This window comes from Crinia signifera, chromosome 2 (assembly GCF_055691185.1).
Source record: "Crinia signifera chromosome 2, ASM5569118v1, whole genome shotgun sequence".
NCBI lineage: Eukaryota > Metazoa > Chordata > Amphibia > Anura > Myobatrachidae > Crinia > Crinia signifera.
This window is the reverse complement of record NC_139218.1, coordinates 101,771,772-101,790,241: the sequence shown is the minus strand read 5'-3', so window position 1 is coordinate 101,790,241 and position 18,470 is coordinate 101,771,772. Positions and strand designations below refer to the sequence as shown.

At 40.1% G+C, this 18,470-nt stretch overlaps 1 protein-coding gene across 5 annotated transcripts in view; it reads right to left on the bottom strand.

Moving 5' to 3' along the window:
- Positions 1–888: 888 nt before the first annotated feature.
- Positions 889–18,470, bottom strand: part of USP9X (ubiquitin specific peptidase 9 X-linked) — a 136,800-nt gene continuing 119,218 nt past the window's right edge. For all 5 annotated transcript variants that reach the window (XM_083172633.1, XM_083172635.1, XM_083172637.1 and 2 more), the window contains exons 41-45: positions 12,921–13,009; positions 7,433–7,589; positions 6,805–7,017; positions 4,519–4,614; positions 889–1,284 (exon numbers count right to left, since the gene is read on the bottom strand). In XM_083172633.1, the coding sequence (XP_083028759.1) occupies positions 1,150–1,284; positions 4,519–4,614; positions 6,805–7,017; positions 7,433–7,589; positions 12,921–13,009 (690 nt within the window). In that variant the 3' untranslated portion in view covers positions 889–1,149. The remainder of the gene's footprint in view (positions 1,285–4,518; positions 4,615–6,804; positions 7,018–7,432; positions 7,590–12,920; positions 13,010–18,470) is intronic.

Here is an 18,470-nt window from a genome sequence, read left to right as displayed (position 1 = left end):
CCAAGTCTTACCCAGGCAGTGGTATTCACTGGTGTCCGAGTGTCACAGGCCCTCACATTGAGATGCAGTAGAAGGGAAAAGTGCCAGACAAGTGTCTTCAATAAGCTTCACCGAAACAAACAAAACAAGCACACAAAATATCATCTTTACTATGCTCCAGCGTTCCTGGCATAGTGATTGTTTGCATATTGGTTTCCTTTCCTCCATCCTGTGTAAATTATTTAAACGTATTTATCATATTCACAGGCAATTCTTAAATATTACAAATGGGCACGTGTGCAGGTCAATTCTAAATTTTCTATCCCATTTTAGTCAAGGCCTAACAATCAAAACACAAAAAAAGCCCTGAAGAGTGCAACTGTTTGTAGATCATGGCATATTGTCCCGGTCATCCCTCCCGAAACCCCTATGTCTGGCTACACTACCCTGGTGTGAAGCCATGCTATATGTTACAGCATTTTTCATTGTTGAAATTATTATGATAATGAAAGTTATGGAAGGAAATATAGAAACAAATGTTACACCACCACTTGTCCACATCAAACCAAAGAAAAAAAAAAAAAAAACGTTTACCAACCATCAAAGTTGTTTAGAGGAAAGCAGACACAGTGGCGAAAAGTTAACATTGAACTACTTCTGTGGTTGGCGTGGAAAGGATTTGCTTTTCATTTGCTGTGAAGATCCAACTGCTGTATGGCAGAAAAATTCTTGTAGAGCAGATTGTTCAACAAACTTTTCCCCCACCCCAAGGTTGATTTTTTTTTTTTTTTTGATTTTTTTTTTTTGTAAATCTGTGAATCTTGCCAAGCCCCAAATAAAAAAAAGGGGGGAAAAAAAGGAAAAAAAAATAAAAAGTCTTCCATAAGAATTAACAGTCAAACATTAATATACTATGTACACCTTTGCCATTTACACATTAGCATCAGGCCGTTTATTACAAAACACTATACACTTTCCACTGCAGGCGGGTTATATATTGACAGCAAGTTTCTGCAGATAAGACAGTGAATAGACTCTCCACTCCAAGTTGATTAGGAATAGTTTTTTTTCTTTCTAGTTTTAAATATTAGCCAGACACAAAGGAAGGTTGGACTGTAAGGCCTGGGTGCACAGTCTCAGAGAAGATAAGTAAAATGATTATGAGTTTCACTAATCTTTTGTTTGAATTAGAGGAACTTCTTCACTGCCTTCAAATTCTTCTTGTGCTCGTTGGCCTGTCCGCTGAGGATTGTTCATGTGATGTGCTGCTGGGCCGGTATATGGTTGTCCATGCAAATGGTTATTCTGAAAAGGCATGACAGAAGATATTATGGACAGCCATACTTCTATTTTTGCATCAGATCCTGAAGACCATTAGCCTCAACAATGTTCATTGAATTGTCTCAGGGAATTATATACATGTAATACAAGCCCTGCCTTTCATTTATTGTTAGGAGACACCGATAATCTTAAGTGTATACATATCATTATGTAGTGTAATCTTAAAAGTACATCTATCCTTTAGAGCAGGGGTGGCCAAACCTGTCCACAAGATCTACCAACAGTTCATGTTTTTCAGGATACCTGTGGTTCTAGTATAAATGAATGCAGCAGGTGTGAGTTAGTAATGACTACAGCTGTGCGCCAGCTAGGTGATCTGAAAAACATGGACCGTTGGTAGATCTAGAGGACCGGTTTGGCCACCCCTGCTTTAGGAGTAAGCTCTCACGAGCAGAACCCTCATGTGCTTATCCTTCTCTTATTAAAAGAGCTTTGATGGCACCAAGTCCTGTAGTTTTCTGCCACTTATACATTGCTGCATCAGCATAGGACACTGGAATATGTACCCTGTACTTGTCCTATATTGTATTCAACTGTAAGTCATTGCTTTGCTTATTCATTTATGTACTCTGTAATTGGGCGCAACGGTTCTCTTGTGGCACCATTTAAATAAAGATTAATCATAACAATAATAATAAGTAACTGTAAAATCTAAAAATTTTATACAAACAAGATGCTAGTACATACATTACTAGTCAACCAAAACCCTGATATGGGGAATACGGATTCTCTTTTTATTGACTTTTGAAACTAGCACAAATTCTAACCCTAAGGCCAGGAACACAAAATAGATCATAACGATTTAAAAAATATATATATAATCCCTTCTCATTCAGCGGGGGCCTGGCGGTTGCATTGCCAACTGCCGGAAGGGGACACACTCTCACGGGACGCTCCCGCATCCCTTTCAGACAGAGCTCACTGTCTGTCCCGGTCGCTGTCCGCCGGTCCCTGCCCCCCCCCCCCCCCCCTCCAACCATCAGCAAGATTATTAAAATGTAAAAAGTCAATATGTTAACTTCTACATATGTGAAATTGCAGACATTGTCACAAGGTTGACATTAGTTAAAAAGGGGAATTCCATTATCCCTGATAAACTTAAAAGGGATATAAAAAAGGGGGTAGCCTCAAGCTTATCCTTTTTGACTTACTGAATTACAGCCAGTTTTACCTGCACATGTGCAGTCATCTGTTTTGGCTATTAAACGCATAGAATCCTGGATAAGTTCTTGGATCTATGCGTTAACACAGCCTGCAGCTCGTGAACCTGCTATTTATCGCTATGTTTATTTCTAGCTTGTTAAAAAAAAAAAGTCCCTAGGCCACTCCTGGACAAATGAATAGCCACAGGGGATCAATTAGCCTGCTGTAAATTACAGTGGCTAATTGAATTACCCAATTACTTTGTAGGACAGGAGGATTAGGGTTATGAGGACTGCATTTACCAGAACGCTGGTGCGTCAGATGGCCCCTCCAGAACAGGACCATAGAGCAGGCATGTCCAACGTTGGCCCTCCAGATGTTGTGAGGCTACACATCCCAGCATGCTTTGCCACAGTTTTGCTATTAGAGAATGCTAAAACTATTGCAAAGCATGCTGGTAAGTGTAGTTTCACAACATCTGGAGGGCCAACGTTGGACATGCCTGCCATAGAGCATCTACCGTAAATGCCACTATCAACAGGACCAAGTTAAGTGACAGCTAGGCCAACAGGGACAATATGTTTACATTCTATTATGTTAATGTTTTATCAGCATCTACATGATGGTTGTCGACATTTCATCTAACTGGCTGGTAGAAAAAACATGTTTAGGCTTTTTAAAGAGGTGGCCAGAAGCTGCAGCTACTATTTGGTAAATATATTTGCTGTAAGCTGATGTGAACGTTCAAATATTGAAACGTGCTGAAGAAATTGTCCCAGACTTAGGAGAACCTTAAGTTCCTATAACTGGCACACAATTTAAAACACCCCCTCAGCTGGACTGTAAAGTACATTTAGTTCTCCTTGGCATGTAATAGGTGTTTTCCGATGGGAAAAGGACTGTTGGCTGAGAGGGTTTCTAAAGTAAAGGTTTCTTGTCTTTAGTAAAACAGTCCTAAAATTGTCAATGTTTTTGGTGTAAAAAAAACAACTGAAAGATTTGGACCCTAGCAGTAATAATGTATCCACAGTGACCACAGATTGGTGTTTAAAATGAGGCTCATATAAAACTTAAATTCTTTTCAAAGAAAAGCTTGTGATCAGACCAGCAGATTTAGAAGAAAAAAAAAAATTTAACACTAGCATATCATTTTAAAGGGCTTGTTCTCAAAAGTGTTAGTATTCCAAAATCTTATAAATAGATTATTCTTCATTGTTTTTGTTATTATATATTAAGTTGGTTAACATTCAAAACAGGATTCAAGCCAGCAGTACTAGGGCATTTAAAATAAAAATGTTGAAAATATAATCATCTTCAATTAACGAAAATTACAGCTAATGTATTCATTTTTTTTAAACCCTTAGTAAATGTTAACGCTAATCAGCTGCCATTGTTAAGTAACACTGCAGCATTTCGTCAATTTCAAACAAACATGCTAAGCACTGACAAGAGTGGAACATGCACAATTTGAAGGCAGAGCAGATCTTTAGAGAACTGAGCATACAACGCTCCCTTTTTAATTAAAAATATAAATTATAATCTATTTTCAGCTACTTTGCAACACATGAGAATCAATGGAGCACTAATATTGGCATTGTTTTATTACATACATTTTTCTATATTAATTTATAACCTTTGGGGCAAGCCATTATCAGAATACATTTTGGAGGTACCAATACTGGCACATACAGCTTTACAATTTTAAAAACCTATTGATGTTTGTCGGTCATGCAGAGTTTACTTTTATTTTTTTTTTTTTTTTAGAATCATATCTTTTTTATTGAGCTTTGATGCAGAGTTTACTTTTGACTAAAAATAGACTATTATCAACTGGTGACAGACTATGTAAGTACACAAATGAAACAAAGAATTCTAAAAGCATATAACTAAAAACAGAAAGAAAATAAAACTTGCAGAAATCAGATCAACATTAGGATTAAAAGTATGTTCCTGTGCATGGACTAAACAATGAAATACAAGTGTCCATTTTCCATCTGTGTTAGAATCATTATCAAATAGGTCAAGAGAATGTAAAAATAAAAGTGCATCTTATACCTGCTGATACTGAGAGCCAGGTGAATGGGGATACAATGGGGCATCTTCAGGTGGGGAGGACTCATGTTCCTCAGGGGCATCTTGGTCATCTGGCTCCTATAAAGTTTGTAAGTCGATTTTTGTCATACACAAGTTTACAAATTCAGACTTATCAACAGTTTTACTGCCAGAAGAAAATATTCAAAAATACTTACTACATTATTTACAGCCCACCTCTTACAAATTAAGGAGAGGTGAGGCCTAGCCATCTTAGAACACACCTCTATTATCTCCACTACACCAACTCTATTTCATATGGGGATTGGAAGATCTTTGTTTCTCTACAGTGTATCTAAATTAACAAATCTATACACACACACTTCTACAACTATATAATGTGTAGAATTGTAGCTCTGTCAGAGTCAAATACTGGCTATATGCAGCCTACTATACACCTCAGGCAATGGGGATTACTCAGACCTGATCGCAAAGCTGTTTTTTTTTCTTCTCTCAAATGGACAAAACCATGTTGCACTGCAGTTGAGCCAGATGTAACATATGTAGAGAGAGTTACATTTGTGTGAGCTATTTTGTTTCTGTGCAGGGTAAATACGGTCTGCTTTATTATTAGACTGCAATTTAGATGTCAGTTTGCACACAGTGCAACATGATTGCAAATGCAGTGCAACATGATTTTGTCCATTTGAGAAAACAAAAAAAGCAGCTTTGCTAACAGGTCTAAAATAACATAAAATAATAAATAAATAAATACATTTTACAAAACTGAAACCTTTTCAAGGACAAACCCCAACAGGTTTCTAAACAATTCACTTTTAGAACCAAAAAGACACATTCTCAATTTACAAGTTGCTTAAATATTCAGCTTCAGTAACAGAACATTCTTTCCAATTAACGTGAAAGCTGGAACACACAAATGTCATTAGTACAAATTAGTGGAGTTAGTAAAGCGAAACATAAACCAGGGTTACTTAACTGATATTTAATTGGTGTAGAGGGAAGAACTGTGTATTCCATTATGATATAACAACTAATGCACATTTTACATCACATCTCCGACACCGGTTATTGTCGGGTTGGTGATATATGGACCTAAGTCGAGGTACTGTGTGAAAGCACCACATTGTATAACCTGGCAATTTTGATGGGCGACCCAGGTTTAAAGTGAAGTGATTGGAGACGGGTCTGACCTCTGCAATGTGAAAAGGGGCATATGGCAAATATAGCTACGAGGAATCAAAAAATGGGGGCATTTTTGAATGTCAATGCAAAAAAAAAAAAAAAACATGGCCTTTAACTTGCTAAACTGCATAAAAGGAAACCATGTTATAGGCAGAAACCAGCTTTTCACAGCACATGTGTAATCACAGAAATTAAAAGGTAATTAAAACACACTTTACATGTGTGATTGATAGAAATTTCTTTCAAAGCTGTATTTCAAAATGTGCCATTTTCCTATGTTATACATAAAACTAAAGGCCCCCATACATAGAGCCGACTTGTCCTAAGGACAAGTCGGACCCAATTCTCCTCCGAGCCGCCAGGCAGCTCCCCGGGAGGATCACATACGATTAGGACTTGAGTTGCCATTTTTTACATTTGATAAATCGCATGTGATTTATTACATGTAAAAAAAATAACAGGGAGCTGCAGGGCGGTGAGGTGCAGTGGGGGCGGGCAGCGGCGGCTCTCAAATGAGTGGCCGGCTGGGGAGAAAGGAGTGGGGCAGCAGCGCTAATCAGAGGACTCACTGTGTCCAGCGCCGCAGCGGGCGTGCAGCCGCGGCGGCTATTACATCTTCAAAATAGCATGTAAAATGACTCTCCGGCTTTTGATTGGCTGAGAGAGCACTCTCAGCCAATCAGCGGCCGCAGAGGAAGGCCACGGATTGGCTGAGAGTGCTCTCTCTCAGCCAATCATTAGCCGGGCAGTCATTTGACATGCTATTTTAAAGTTGTAATTGCCGCAGCTGCTGCCCGCCCGCTACGGCGCTGGAGTGGACACGGATCATCATTCTGGTCACCGCCGCCCGCCCCAGCACTGCGCCCGCCCCACCGATTGCCGGATCTTATGTTCCGCTGGTCCGACCCCTGGGGCCGGGTCCGATAAGCATGGGACCGCGCATCGGACCCGACGCCATGTTATGGAGAAATGTTTTGGTCCGATTTAACGGGCCGATTGATCGCAAATCGTCTCGATGTATGCCCACCTTAAGTCTATGCATATTTGTATTTATAAATAAACACAAAAAATATTCTAATTAAGTAAATTAAAAACAAGTGGAATTACCTCTTCAGGGCAAAGCTCACAAGCCTTAGCAAGAGTCATCCTAGCACTGTGCGACCGCTCTAAAAAGTAGCCATTTGAGGTTTCATTGCTTTGTACTGGTGGGGACCAGTTGTTGTAGGTGTACTGTGGATTGCCAGTATATGGCCTGCGCTCCAACTCATCGCCCAACCATTCTACTGCCCAAGTCCATTTTCTTTTCAAATCTCCGTTGCTCTACAGGACGAAAGGAAAAAGATTTTGTACTCAGGCAAATAAAGTCTAATTACATTAACTTGGTACAGATTATCCTTACAATGAACATAGTAAATGTCCCGTTCCTAAACGTCATATAGTTATGTGCCACATCAGCACACCCAAATTTGATTGAATTCTTTTTTTACACCGCTCTTTGGGTGACATTTCTTCAAAACATCTGTCTCACAGATAACCTTGTGAGAACAGCCATATTTGCATATATACCATGTGAATCGCTAAAGTGCAATGATGCACAATGCTAGTAAAAGTTCTCCAAGGGAAAAGTGGAGAACAGTACATAACTATAGTGCCTCGTGATAGATGGACTATAAACACATTAAGGCGGCAAAAAGTTCCTACATAAAAGGTTGTGCCAGACAACACATAAGGTTACCTGCAATATTTGGTAAGCGACAGAACAGTTGCTGAACAGAGCCACCATGCATTTTATACACTGATAAGCCCTCTTCTGATAGTGGTTCTTGGAGCGTTGGATAGTATCGAATAAACCATCTCTGTCATCTGGTATTCCTTTAAGTGCATTATGAATCCTAAAGATCGAGAACAATCTGGGTTACCTTTTTTGATTAATGAAAGGCAAGTACACATTGCAGTAAATAAACTATATGTGGTTACAATATTGTCTTTATTACTATTAAATGTACTTAACTCCAATAACTAAGACAAAGCATTTCATTATTTAGCCAAGAGTTGCAGATTATTGGTGTACAGTTATGAAAAGAAAATCAAGGATTTTTTTGGACCAATGCAAAGTAGATATACTTAGACGTATAAAGGCCCATAACCCCTTTGCGATTTTGAGCTGAAAGCCGCTCAAAACACCAAGTTTGAGCATCTTTCATCTCAAAGCCGCAGCATCGCCGGGAAAACCGTTCATCTGCAGGTATTACCAGCAGATGAGCGGCTTTGTGGATGGCTTTGCATAGCGCTGTGCATAGAGTTTAAATTATTTGGTTCTCTTAACCACTGAGCAACCCAAGACTGATTTTGTACTTACAGTTCCATACATCTCTCTTAATCCATTTGGTGGACACTGCTTGTTTGTGATCTTGCTCTCCCTCCCTACACTCTCACACAATTGGACCTCATTTACAGACCAACAAAGCCCAACAGAAACATTGACAGAGGTTGGAATGGAGAGAATGCTTTGCTGCCGTGGCTTGAGGAATAAGCGCCAAACTGTGGCCCTCCAGATGTTGTGAAACTACAAATCCCAGCATGCCTTGCCACAGTTTTGCTATAAGGGAGTATTGAAACTGTGGCAAGGCATGCTGGGATTTGTAGTTTCACAACATCTGGAGGGCCACAGTTTGAAGACCCATGAATAAGCGTGTCCATTTCTGGACCAAAAAACGACAGACCAAGTAAAAAGAAGAGCCTCCAGAGACCTTTTGGAACTCCATATCTGTTTCCTTGAACTAAATCATCATGCAGTGGCTCCCAATGCTGTACTTGGGGACCCCTAACTCTTCAAGAAAGCCAGGTCACCCATCAGATGCATTGATGTACACATTCACCAATACATTTTAAAAGATCTATAGGTGGAGTCAACTATTAATTTGTGATTCTGTGATATAAAATACAAAATGTGCACTGATGGGGGTCCTTGAGGACAGTTTATGAACTACTGCTATAGTGTGTTTCTTAGCTACGCTTACCAATGTAGAGATGTTGGAAAGGGGTGCGGATTATTCATTCGACAGTTTCTAGGTCTACAGTTAGTAAGTCAACACATGAAATAGGTCAACGTGATCGAGGTCCACATTGACCAACTCAACACAAGCAAACAGTCAGATTTTTCACATTTTTTGGAGTCTATGCTTAGGGCAGGGTGCCTCGTTGTACTCGGTACAGTATTATATTCCCCCTTTAAGCCCACTTGGATCGCGAAGTAGTAAGTCATGACAAAGGTCTACGTTGTGAAAAGGTCGACACATTTTATGTGTGTCGACCTATTGACTGTCAACCCATTGACCGGATAACCTTGGACAGATTGAGAGCATTTCTTTCAAGTACACTAATGCCTATGTATGGCTCCAATAAACAGCAACATGTAAGGTCTTTGTGATCCAGATATTGAGAACTGGGGGTATAGTTACTAAAGTACAGGTTTTTAGAAGGGAAAATGCTGACCACAGCAACCAATCAGAATCTTCTTTTTTCTAGCATCTTCTAAAGTGAGAGCTACCAACAGTTCACGTTTCCTAGATCACCTAGCTGGGGCACAGGTGCACTCATTACTGACACATGATAAATGATCCACAGGTGGAGCAAATGACTTCACTTATGATTGTGTGAGGAGACCTGGAAATCGTTAACTGTTGGCAGCTCTCGAGGACTGGAGTTGGCTACCCCTGGTCTACATGATGAAAGCAAGAATCTGTTTGGTTTCTACGGGCAACATCTCCACTTCTAAAACCCACGCTTTAGTGACAATAGCACCTAGTGTCAATTTGCTCATTCCACTTTGCTACCACTCTATTTACCCAAGTTGGTACTAGGACTGATCTGACTAATGTGCCTGTGGTGGCAATGACAGATTTAAATTTTTTTTACACATTCCATGAGGCATTTCAAAATAATATGAATAATGGTGGATATTGCATGACCAGCAATAAGGGCATTCAGTCTAGATAGAAGTATCCCATGTGCCAATGTTTTCTTCAGTAAAGGGGTAGTAAAAACATCTCCTCGTAAACGGTTCACTGCCTATTTGGTTTATGCCAGACGGCAATACAAGTTCTGCCATTGTGGGTATGATGGAGAGAAGAACATTTTGAAAAAATAAAATGTTCTATTAATACTGCAGGGTTTGTTGAATTAGCAGAAATTATTTAACACTCTCTCCCTGTAAAAGCAATAAACTTGTCATCCTGTGAACACACAATTTGAATTTCAAGAAATCTAACTTTGTCCCACCGAGCAAAAGCTTCCGGTATGACTGGGCTCCAAGTATAGCCCAGCAAGAAACACACGGAGTAAATATTTTTCAAATGTTCAGACCCAGAGATTTCTGAACTCCCACCAGAAATGTGCTGGGACCTTAGTAACTATTGACAAAATAAAGGTGCAATGACTAAAGTGATCGCTGAATGGAAGTAGTTTCTCAGAATAATTTTGAGACATGAGAATAAAAAACAAAAACCGCAGTTCTCAATTTATAATAGAAAAAAATGAGAGCACAGGAAAACTACCATTCATGAAAAATTTAGTTATAAGATGCTAAACAACCCCCACCTTCACAGCAAGCTCCTGCACTGCTAAGGAATACACAGCTTGAGGAAACTGGCAAGCATTCATGTCAGCAAAGCCTGCCAAGATGAATTGCTACTACTGGGGCAAAACAATTCCCCTGAGCACCCAGTGTAGACATGGTGCTGTCTATAGGACTGTCCCCCATGCCATGTCTACCCCACCCTGACAGAGCCAGCACTGCCACAAATGTTGGACACAACAGAAGGCATCAGTAACTGGTCTTGCACAATCAGTGGTCAGGGCCTGAGAAGTTCCATCAGCGATTGGTAATGATGGAGGAGACTTGGGTGCATCACTTCCAACCTAAAACTAAAGATCAATCAAACAGTGGAAGCATCTCCAAAGAAGGCAAAGTCAGTTCTGTCTACTGGAAAGGTGATGGTAGCCACATTTTGGAAAGCAGGAGTAGTACTGACTGGTTGTTGTTTTTTTTTTAAAGAAGCTATGCAAAAAAAGAAAAAAAAAAAAATTGATGTGGGAAGTTCATAAGAGGGGTGTTCTTCCATCAAGACAGTGCTCCAACTTACAAGTCACTGGTGGCAATGACTGCCATCCAAAATTTTGGATTCCAACTGCATGAACACCTGTGTTTGCCACTGTCTCAATATGCTCTCGTCCCAAAAAAAAAAAAAAAAAAAAAAAAAAGGAGCAGGATTGTCGCCTTTTTGTACAGTCGATGACTTAACTGAAGCAGTTGATCGGTTTTTGAGGGTACAAGATGCTGACTTCTACAAGACTGGGACATGTATAATCTATGAATGCTGGCCTCAGTGTGTACAACTACAAGGGGATTATGTTGAAATATCATGCAGTTAAATTGCCTACAAATAAATCCTTGTAGTTAAGGCCACAAACTTACTAGTACTTAATTGTTTCCCCATTGATGGCAGAGCAATGGCTCTCCACCATCATTGGTACACAGCCCCCTATGGATTTGTTTTCTCCATAGTTGGTGGAGGGAAAGGAGTCCCCCAATACAACTGTTAAGCCCTGCCCCCCAGGTTTTGATTGGCCTACATGCCTGTGACTGAAATATTTGGCATAACTATGCAAACATCACTTGTCCATATTTGTATAGGAATGCTACCATACATAATCATTTTCCGGATCAAATGTGCTGGAATTAAGATAGCAGAAACCAGTGTAACCTTATCATTGAGATTTACCAAAGAGTTTGACTGTGATCCATAAGTAAAGTTATGCGGAAGAGGAGGGGCTTACATGCAAAAGGAAAAGGTACTGTAAGTGATAATGCTTTTCAGAGTACTCTGTGCAAAAGCACATATAGGTGCAGGTCTTCAGGCTGAGCCATAGCAATAGAGTACAGCAATAACACAGACCGGTATCAGTAAAAGGAGTACCCTGCAACAACACTGACTGATACTCAGAGCAATAAGATAAAAGAGATGTCAGTATATTTACACTAATATCAACGAATACTTAACTTCATGTAGTATGAGGCTCAGAATGAAGTATCTTCCCCTAAAGTGATGCTGTTTAGCACAGGCAGGAAAGGTTGCTGTCACCCATAAGAAGTCAGATCCTCATCTAGCTTCATCGCTCCCTCCTCCAGGAACAACCACTACGGCGAAGTTCCCTTTTACAGGGAAATAATTTACTGTAGCTCATTACAGGGCTGCCTTTCCAATGCGTACCGATAAGAAGGGAAACTCTGCAACAAAACAGGCAAATGGCAAGCAACATACTCTGCTCTCACTGCCAACTGCTCAAGCCAAAGGGGTGACAATGTTGACATATTTCAAGCAGTCTACCGGTAGGGGGCCAAACAGAGGAACCAAGGAAGTGAAAAACAGTTCACTCCTAGGCCGGCCTAGTGGCCCTACAGTGTACAAACCAGAAGCCCCCTGCGTGCACTGCTCATCTCCTGTAGGGTCTCTGTGTGCTGCTAGTTTCAGAACACTTCTCTCAGTAATGATAAACATAAAAAGCTAACACAAAGGCGGAAGAATTTAAGAAGAATACTAGCTCCCATGGACAAATAAATAATACTGAAGATCAGGGGTTGCAGAGGGGAGGAGCTTCTGTCTTAACCCCTTCACTGGTAATCCCGAGAATTTTCCAGGCTATGCCTTAATGCCCAGACTGGCAAGCCCGCAAAATTCTCGGGATTGCCAGTGTTTAGCATCGGGCAGCACTGCTGAGTTGATTGCTTAACTCAGCAGGCTTCAGTGCTGCCCGGCTCCCTCTGCTCCGCCACCTCACACATCCCCTCCCCCATTTGGTCAAATATTAAAATAAACGGGTAAATAAAATACTTAAGTAACCATGTTATCTTTAAAAAAAATTGTTGTTGTTTAGAATAAGTCCATTTTACCTTACGTATAAAATGTATGCAACATTTTGTTAAAATAGTACGTTTGTAGAACTAGTTTGAAGTAAAGCAGTGGTTCTCAGACTCTGTCCTCAGGACCCCACATTGTTCTTGTTTTCCAGGACACCCAACAGGTGCACTCATTACGAACCAACACATTTTAAAAGATCCTCAGGTGGAGCAAATTATTTCACTTGAATCTGTGAGACCTGCAAAACCTGCACTGTGGGGGGTTTGAGAACCTGTGAATTAAAGGATAAAAAAAAACACCCACCTATGGGTCTGCCAAGAGTCCTCAATCAACAAGATCTGAAGCAAGAGATCCAAGTAGGGCCTAAGCTCATAAGTGTAAGAATACGCAACCTATAAAAAAAAAATGAAATTATAGTGAAGAAAACTTTTGCGGTTTGAAAGGTCTATATGTATTTTTTTAAGTGAGAGAAATTTACATTCTACATTTTCACAGCCAAAATGCTTGAGCCCATATAAAGAACACTGAAATAGTGGAATGGAGGGGACCAAATTTAGAAATAGTAAGGGCATATTTATGCAATTGTGACCCTAATGACTTTGAAGCATCCATGAAATATACCATTTGGAAACTGGAGAGCAGGCAAAATATCAGCAGCATCTACCCACATGTTAAAAGCCTGCTGAACCCCTGATTTGGTAGAACTCACGATATGTTCACTCTTGCAACATGCACCTAATAACTGCGGAGGGCAATTTAAATTTAAAGTGCAAAATTGTAAATGTGATGTATCGCTACAGATATTGTATAGATGCAACAATACATCACATACCAAAGTTTTCCCTTCAAAAGTAAAATATGCTCTCCTCAAAGAGTAGGTGCTGGGTGCTAGATGACATTACTTAAGTCATTACTAGTGAGGCTAAATTTTATCAAGCTATAGTGATCAGTTTCCATTTTGACTACTGCAGGAAAGAACATCCTATTTTATTTTAAAGGGGAAATTGTTTGAGAAGCATCTGACTAAATGTTAATGTGCATATTCAAATGTAGATTTAGAGAGCACAAACATTTAAATCTAGAAAAATGTCTGACCTCCCCCATGCCACACAAACAGTATTCCAGGCCACACCTTTTAAACATTAATGTGAGAGTAGTTCAGAAACTGTTGGGCTGTACACCTTCATATCCTCTCTTATTCAATACAAGTATACATACTTTAAAATTCATTCTGTATTTGAGCATTTCATTTAAAATATATATTTAATATACGCACCCAAAAATTAAGGCCTCCACACAACACACACCCATACTTGCCTACTGAATAGGCAACATACATGGCGCATTCTACTATAAACTTTAATTTAACTGCAAATAGTTTACAAGTAGGAAAGTATGACACACACTACTATAACACACACACACACTTTTTCATCCATAACAGAAATTCCATAAACAAAGGGTCAAGGTACTAATCCTGGAAAGGATATGAATACAGGTGCTAGAATGTGTTGGCTTCCTTAAACCAAAGCTGTTAATTAAGGGATAATCACTCCAGTACATGCAAAAAGAAAGTAGGGTGCTAAGTAAGGAATTAAAGTAACAGTGCTTGTGGTTTTGGAGTGTGGGATATTTCTCGGGCGCTGCTTATAAGTGTACCTTAGAAGTCTAACCTTTAAGACTTGATAAAGAATGTGGAGGAGAGAAGGGTGGTACACTCTATTGGGCGTTCCCTCGTGTGGACACCCAGGGAAATAATACTTCATTTATAAGGGTGATCTGTTGTTGTATCGCTTCTGTTTTTCAATTCCAAATCCTCAAAGTTTTAATTCACGAAATATGTGGGTAGAAAAGGCAAAATACAACAATAGGTGTATCTGTCTACAGTCTTCCCATAGGATTAGGGTATATGGTTTGAGGTGCGTACCTCACTTACACAATCTAAGGTAAGGTCAAACACGTAGTGGTATCTTTGAAAGAAATGGTGTGGGTGGTGTACCCGTACTCACGGTGTCATGTGCTGCTACAATCGTATAAAGGTATCTTTCTGGTCTGCTTGCATAAAACTTAATTTGCACTGGTACAAGCAATAATAAAGATGAGAATAAGAGGTATAGGAACAACAGGCAGTGTCCTGTGATGGCCGTCAGAACCTACAGTCGGACTCAATCCGGATGGGTACCGGCGTAAGAGATCACGGTTGCACCTCAGGATATACCTCTGAACCTCCCCCAGTGTTTTAAAAACAATTGTCAGCTCCTCAGACCAACATGTTTCAGAATCTTCTGTCCCTTTTTCACCTTTTTAGACCTTGAAAAAGGGACTGAAGGTTCTGACGGCCATCACAGGACACTGCCTGTTGTTCCTATCCTATACCTCTTATTCTCATCTTCATTATTGCTTGTACCAGTGCAAATAAAGAAGTTTTATGCAAGCAGACCAGAAAGATACCTTTATACGATTGTAGCAGCACATGACACCGTGAGTACGGGTACACCACCCACAACATTTCTTTTAAAGATACCACTACGTGTTTGACCTTACCTTAGATTGTGTAAGTGAGGTACGCACCTCAAACCATATACCCTAATCCTATGTGAAGACTGTAGACAGATACACCCATTGTTGTATTTTGCCTTTTCTACCCACATATTTCGTGAATTAAAACTTTGAGGATTTGGAATTGAAAAACAGAGGCGATACAACAACAGATCACCCTTATAAAGGAAGTATTATTTTATTATTTCACTGGGTGTCCACACGAGGGAGCGCCAAAAGTAACAGTGCTATTTGGAGGAAATTTTTAAAGCACCGTGTCACTAAGCATATGATTGTAAAAATTATACTATTTGTTACATCAAACTAAATTAAAATAAAATGTTTGTGTGCTCAATTGATTTTGGAACAAATTAAAGTTAGGATTTGGAGCACCCCTCTCTTGATAGTAGAAGTCCTGTTCCTATGTGGATCTCGTTTAGTAGACACAGTTAATATAGGGAGGTTTTGGTTCCCAGTAGTTGATAATATCCACTCACGGTTGATGGGAATTTTGTGGCTGAAGATATGACAGGAATAATAGTCCCTGGGCATGGTGGAAAAAGCAAAGTGTCCATGAGATCAAATAGATGAACTTCCAAAGAATGCTTGCCTAATGCTGGGTACACACCAGCACGATGCTGCTCGTACAGCGGAACGTACAACCCGCTCACGAGCAGACGGAGCAGTCGACCCGTACAGAAAAGGCCCTGATGTGATCGCGATCCTATCACGACCCGCACCAACTACAATGGTCATTACTCAGATCCTATCTACTGCAGGTAGGATCTCAGAAAAGACCTAACAACCCGCGGGGCCGCGCATCGGGTTCGCAGCAAAACGGCAGCGAAATGGCCCAAAACTTGGCCAATTTACATACAATCGGTCAAGATTGTATCTAAATTGGCTAATTTTGGGCCAAATCGTCCCTGATGTGTACCCCACATTAGGGATCCAGTGATGCAATGTGATTGGATTAAATACCAACTGGAGCAGGGGTGCAGCTCCCAGCTTTTTCCCCAACTATTGGGAAACACCCCCCTATATTAACTGTGCCTACTATACAAGGATTGATGCTCCATATCCCCATTTTATATTGTTCCAAAACAAGTTGGGCCCAAGAACAATGACATGTTTTATTTAATAAATGTAAAATTTTTACAATCATATGCTTGGTGAAACGTCACTTAAAATGTCATCCAAGTAGCGCAGTTTCCTACTTTAATTCTTTTTTGATGTTTTGTGTGTGACTGCACAGCATATGAAATTATTTGTCACTGTGTTTTCTAGTAAAGCACTGTAACATTACATTTCACATGTAGATACAGCCACTTGATTCAGGTCATGCTAGAAAGCCTGCTTAATGTGACTGCAACAAGGATGTAGGATGACACATCTGTAAAAGAAAGATAACCAACAGAACACATATCTTTGTTTGGAAGCAAGTATATAAAACAAAGAAAAATGTACTTGCATATGGAAATGGACTGATACGGGATAACCTATAAACTCTTCGCAGCAGAGCCCTTTACCCTCCGGTGGTTTTCCTTTCCTCACTTACACCACAATCTACTTCACCAGCAGCCAAACTTGGAGTTTGCCTGCTCTGCTGTTTATTTGGATCTTATGACTACTTGTATATATTGTGTTTTGTACCGCAAGTCACATTGTTCCTGTTTGTTTATACTGTTCCTGATTATGCACATCGTAAACTGCAGTGGACCCCTTGTGGCACCATATAAATAAAAAAAATGATGATAATATATTTTACTTGTCTGGCAGTTACCTGGATTATTGTTACTTTTATCTATGTGAGCAAACTGTACTCAAAACAGAAATGATTAATTTTGAGTTCAGTTATCCGTATCTAAAATTTTCCTTTAAAGATATACTGACCCCATATATGCAAGGTGAATTAATCTCTATTAATCCCTTTGCTCCAGATGTTTTTCAGAAAGGCAGCCTGCCGACATCCAACCACTGTCCTTCCATACTGCAGGTAAATCATTATCTTACCAGGCATTTGTTCGAAGGGGAATGGAGGAGATGAAGGCAGTGGAGCAAATTGCATACTAATGACCAATACTATAGCTAAATTAGTGAGGGTAACAGTAGAAAAAAAGCTCTTGCCAAAAGAAGTAATTTAAATAAAGTAGATGCTGTCAGAAAAGGTCCACTAAACCAATACTCTTACAAGGAAAAACTAAACACAGATTTGTGTAATTCAATAGGACCCTGTAATAAGGTAGCAGGCATACAAATTTTAGAAAAATATGAGATTTTTTTTTTTGTCCCAAGAACAGTGGAAGTGTTTGAAGGTATATATATATATATATATATATATATATATATATATATATATATATATATATATATATATATATATACCCAAGGTTTCTAGCCTCCATCCTCCACCATAGCAGGTTAATTCGTAGTTTCACCTGCATAAGGGCGTTAAAAGGCTGTCAAGCCTAATCGTTCTCTTACACTGCCTGGAGGACTGCAGAGCATTGAGAGAATCCCTGCTACTGAATGTCAGTAAAGTACGGCTTATATTCAGTTAGTGCCAGACAGAAATATTAATTTGAGCTTTCATTTTATTTCTCTGCTTAATAAAACTGGTTGAGGCCAGTTGCACCAGAAACCATGGACGTGTGTGATCTCTCCTAGCTTCTGTGCACTACTGTCTACACCAGGAGATGATACCCGTTTTCATACCCCTGGTACTATATTATTAATACACACATACACACACACAGATAAAACATGACAATTCCTGATTTAAAAAAAAGGTTCTTATTTCCTAACACGGCGCCCCCGATTTTGATCGAAATGCATCTTATACAATCGCATCGCATGCAATAGAGCGGCATGCGATGAGATTTTTAATTGAACAAGCACCCTGATGGGTGCTTACAATGTTAAACGCACCCCCTTTGTCAACGCCACTCCCACTATCAACGCCAACTCGAAGCGTGGCGAGCACAGCGAGCCTGCGAGGGGCGGCGGTACACTTCCTCCGACCTTTTCATACCCCCACTATCAACGTGTAGCGTGTAGTTGACTTTAGATAGTGTGGCGAGCATAGCAAGCCACCGAGCCCGAAGCATGACGAGCTCCGCGAGGGGACATGGATTACTTTACATGTATTCCGCGTCCCCTCGCCACGCTTCGGGCTCGTATTCCGCGTCCGCTCGTAAAGTCAACTCCACACCAATGTGGATAGTGGGGGTATGAAAAGGTACGTACCGCCGCGCACGCCACGCTTCTGGGTTGGCGTTGATCGCGGGGGTGACGTTGACAATGGGGGTGCATTTA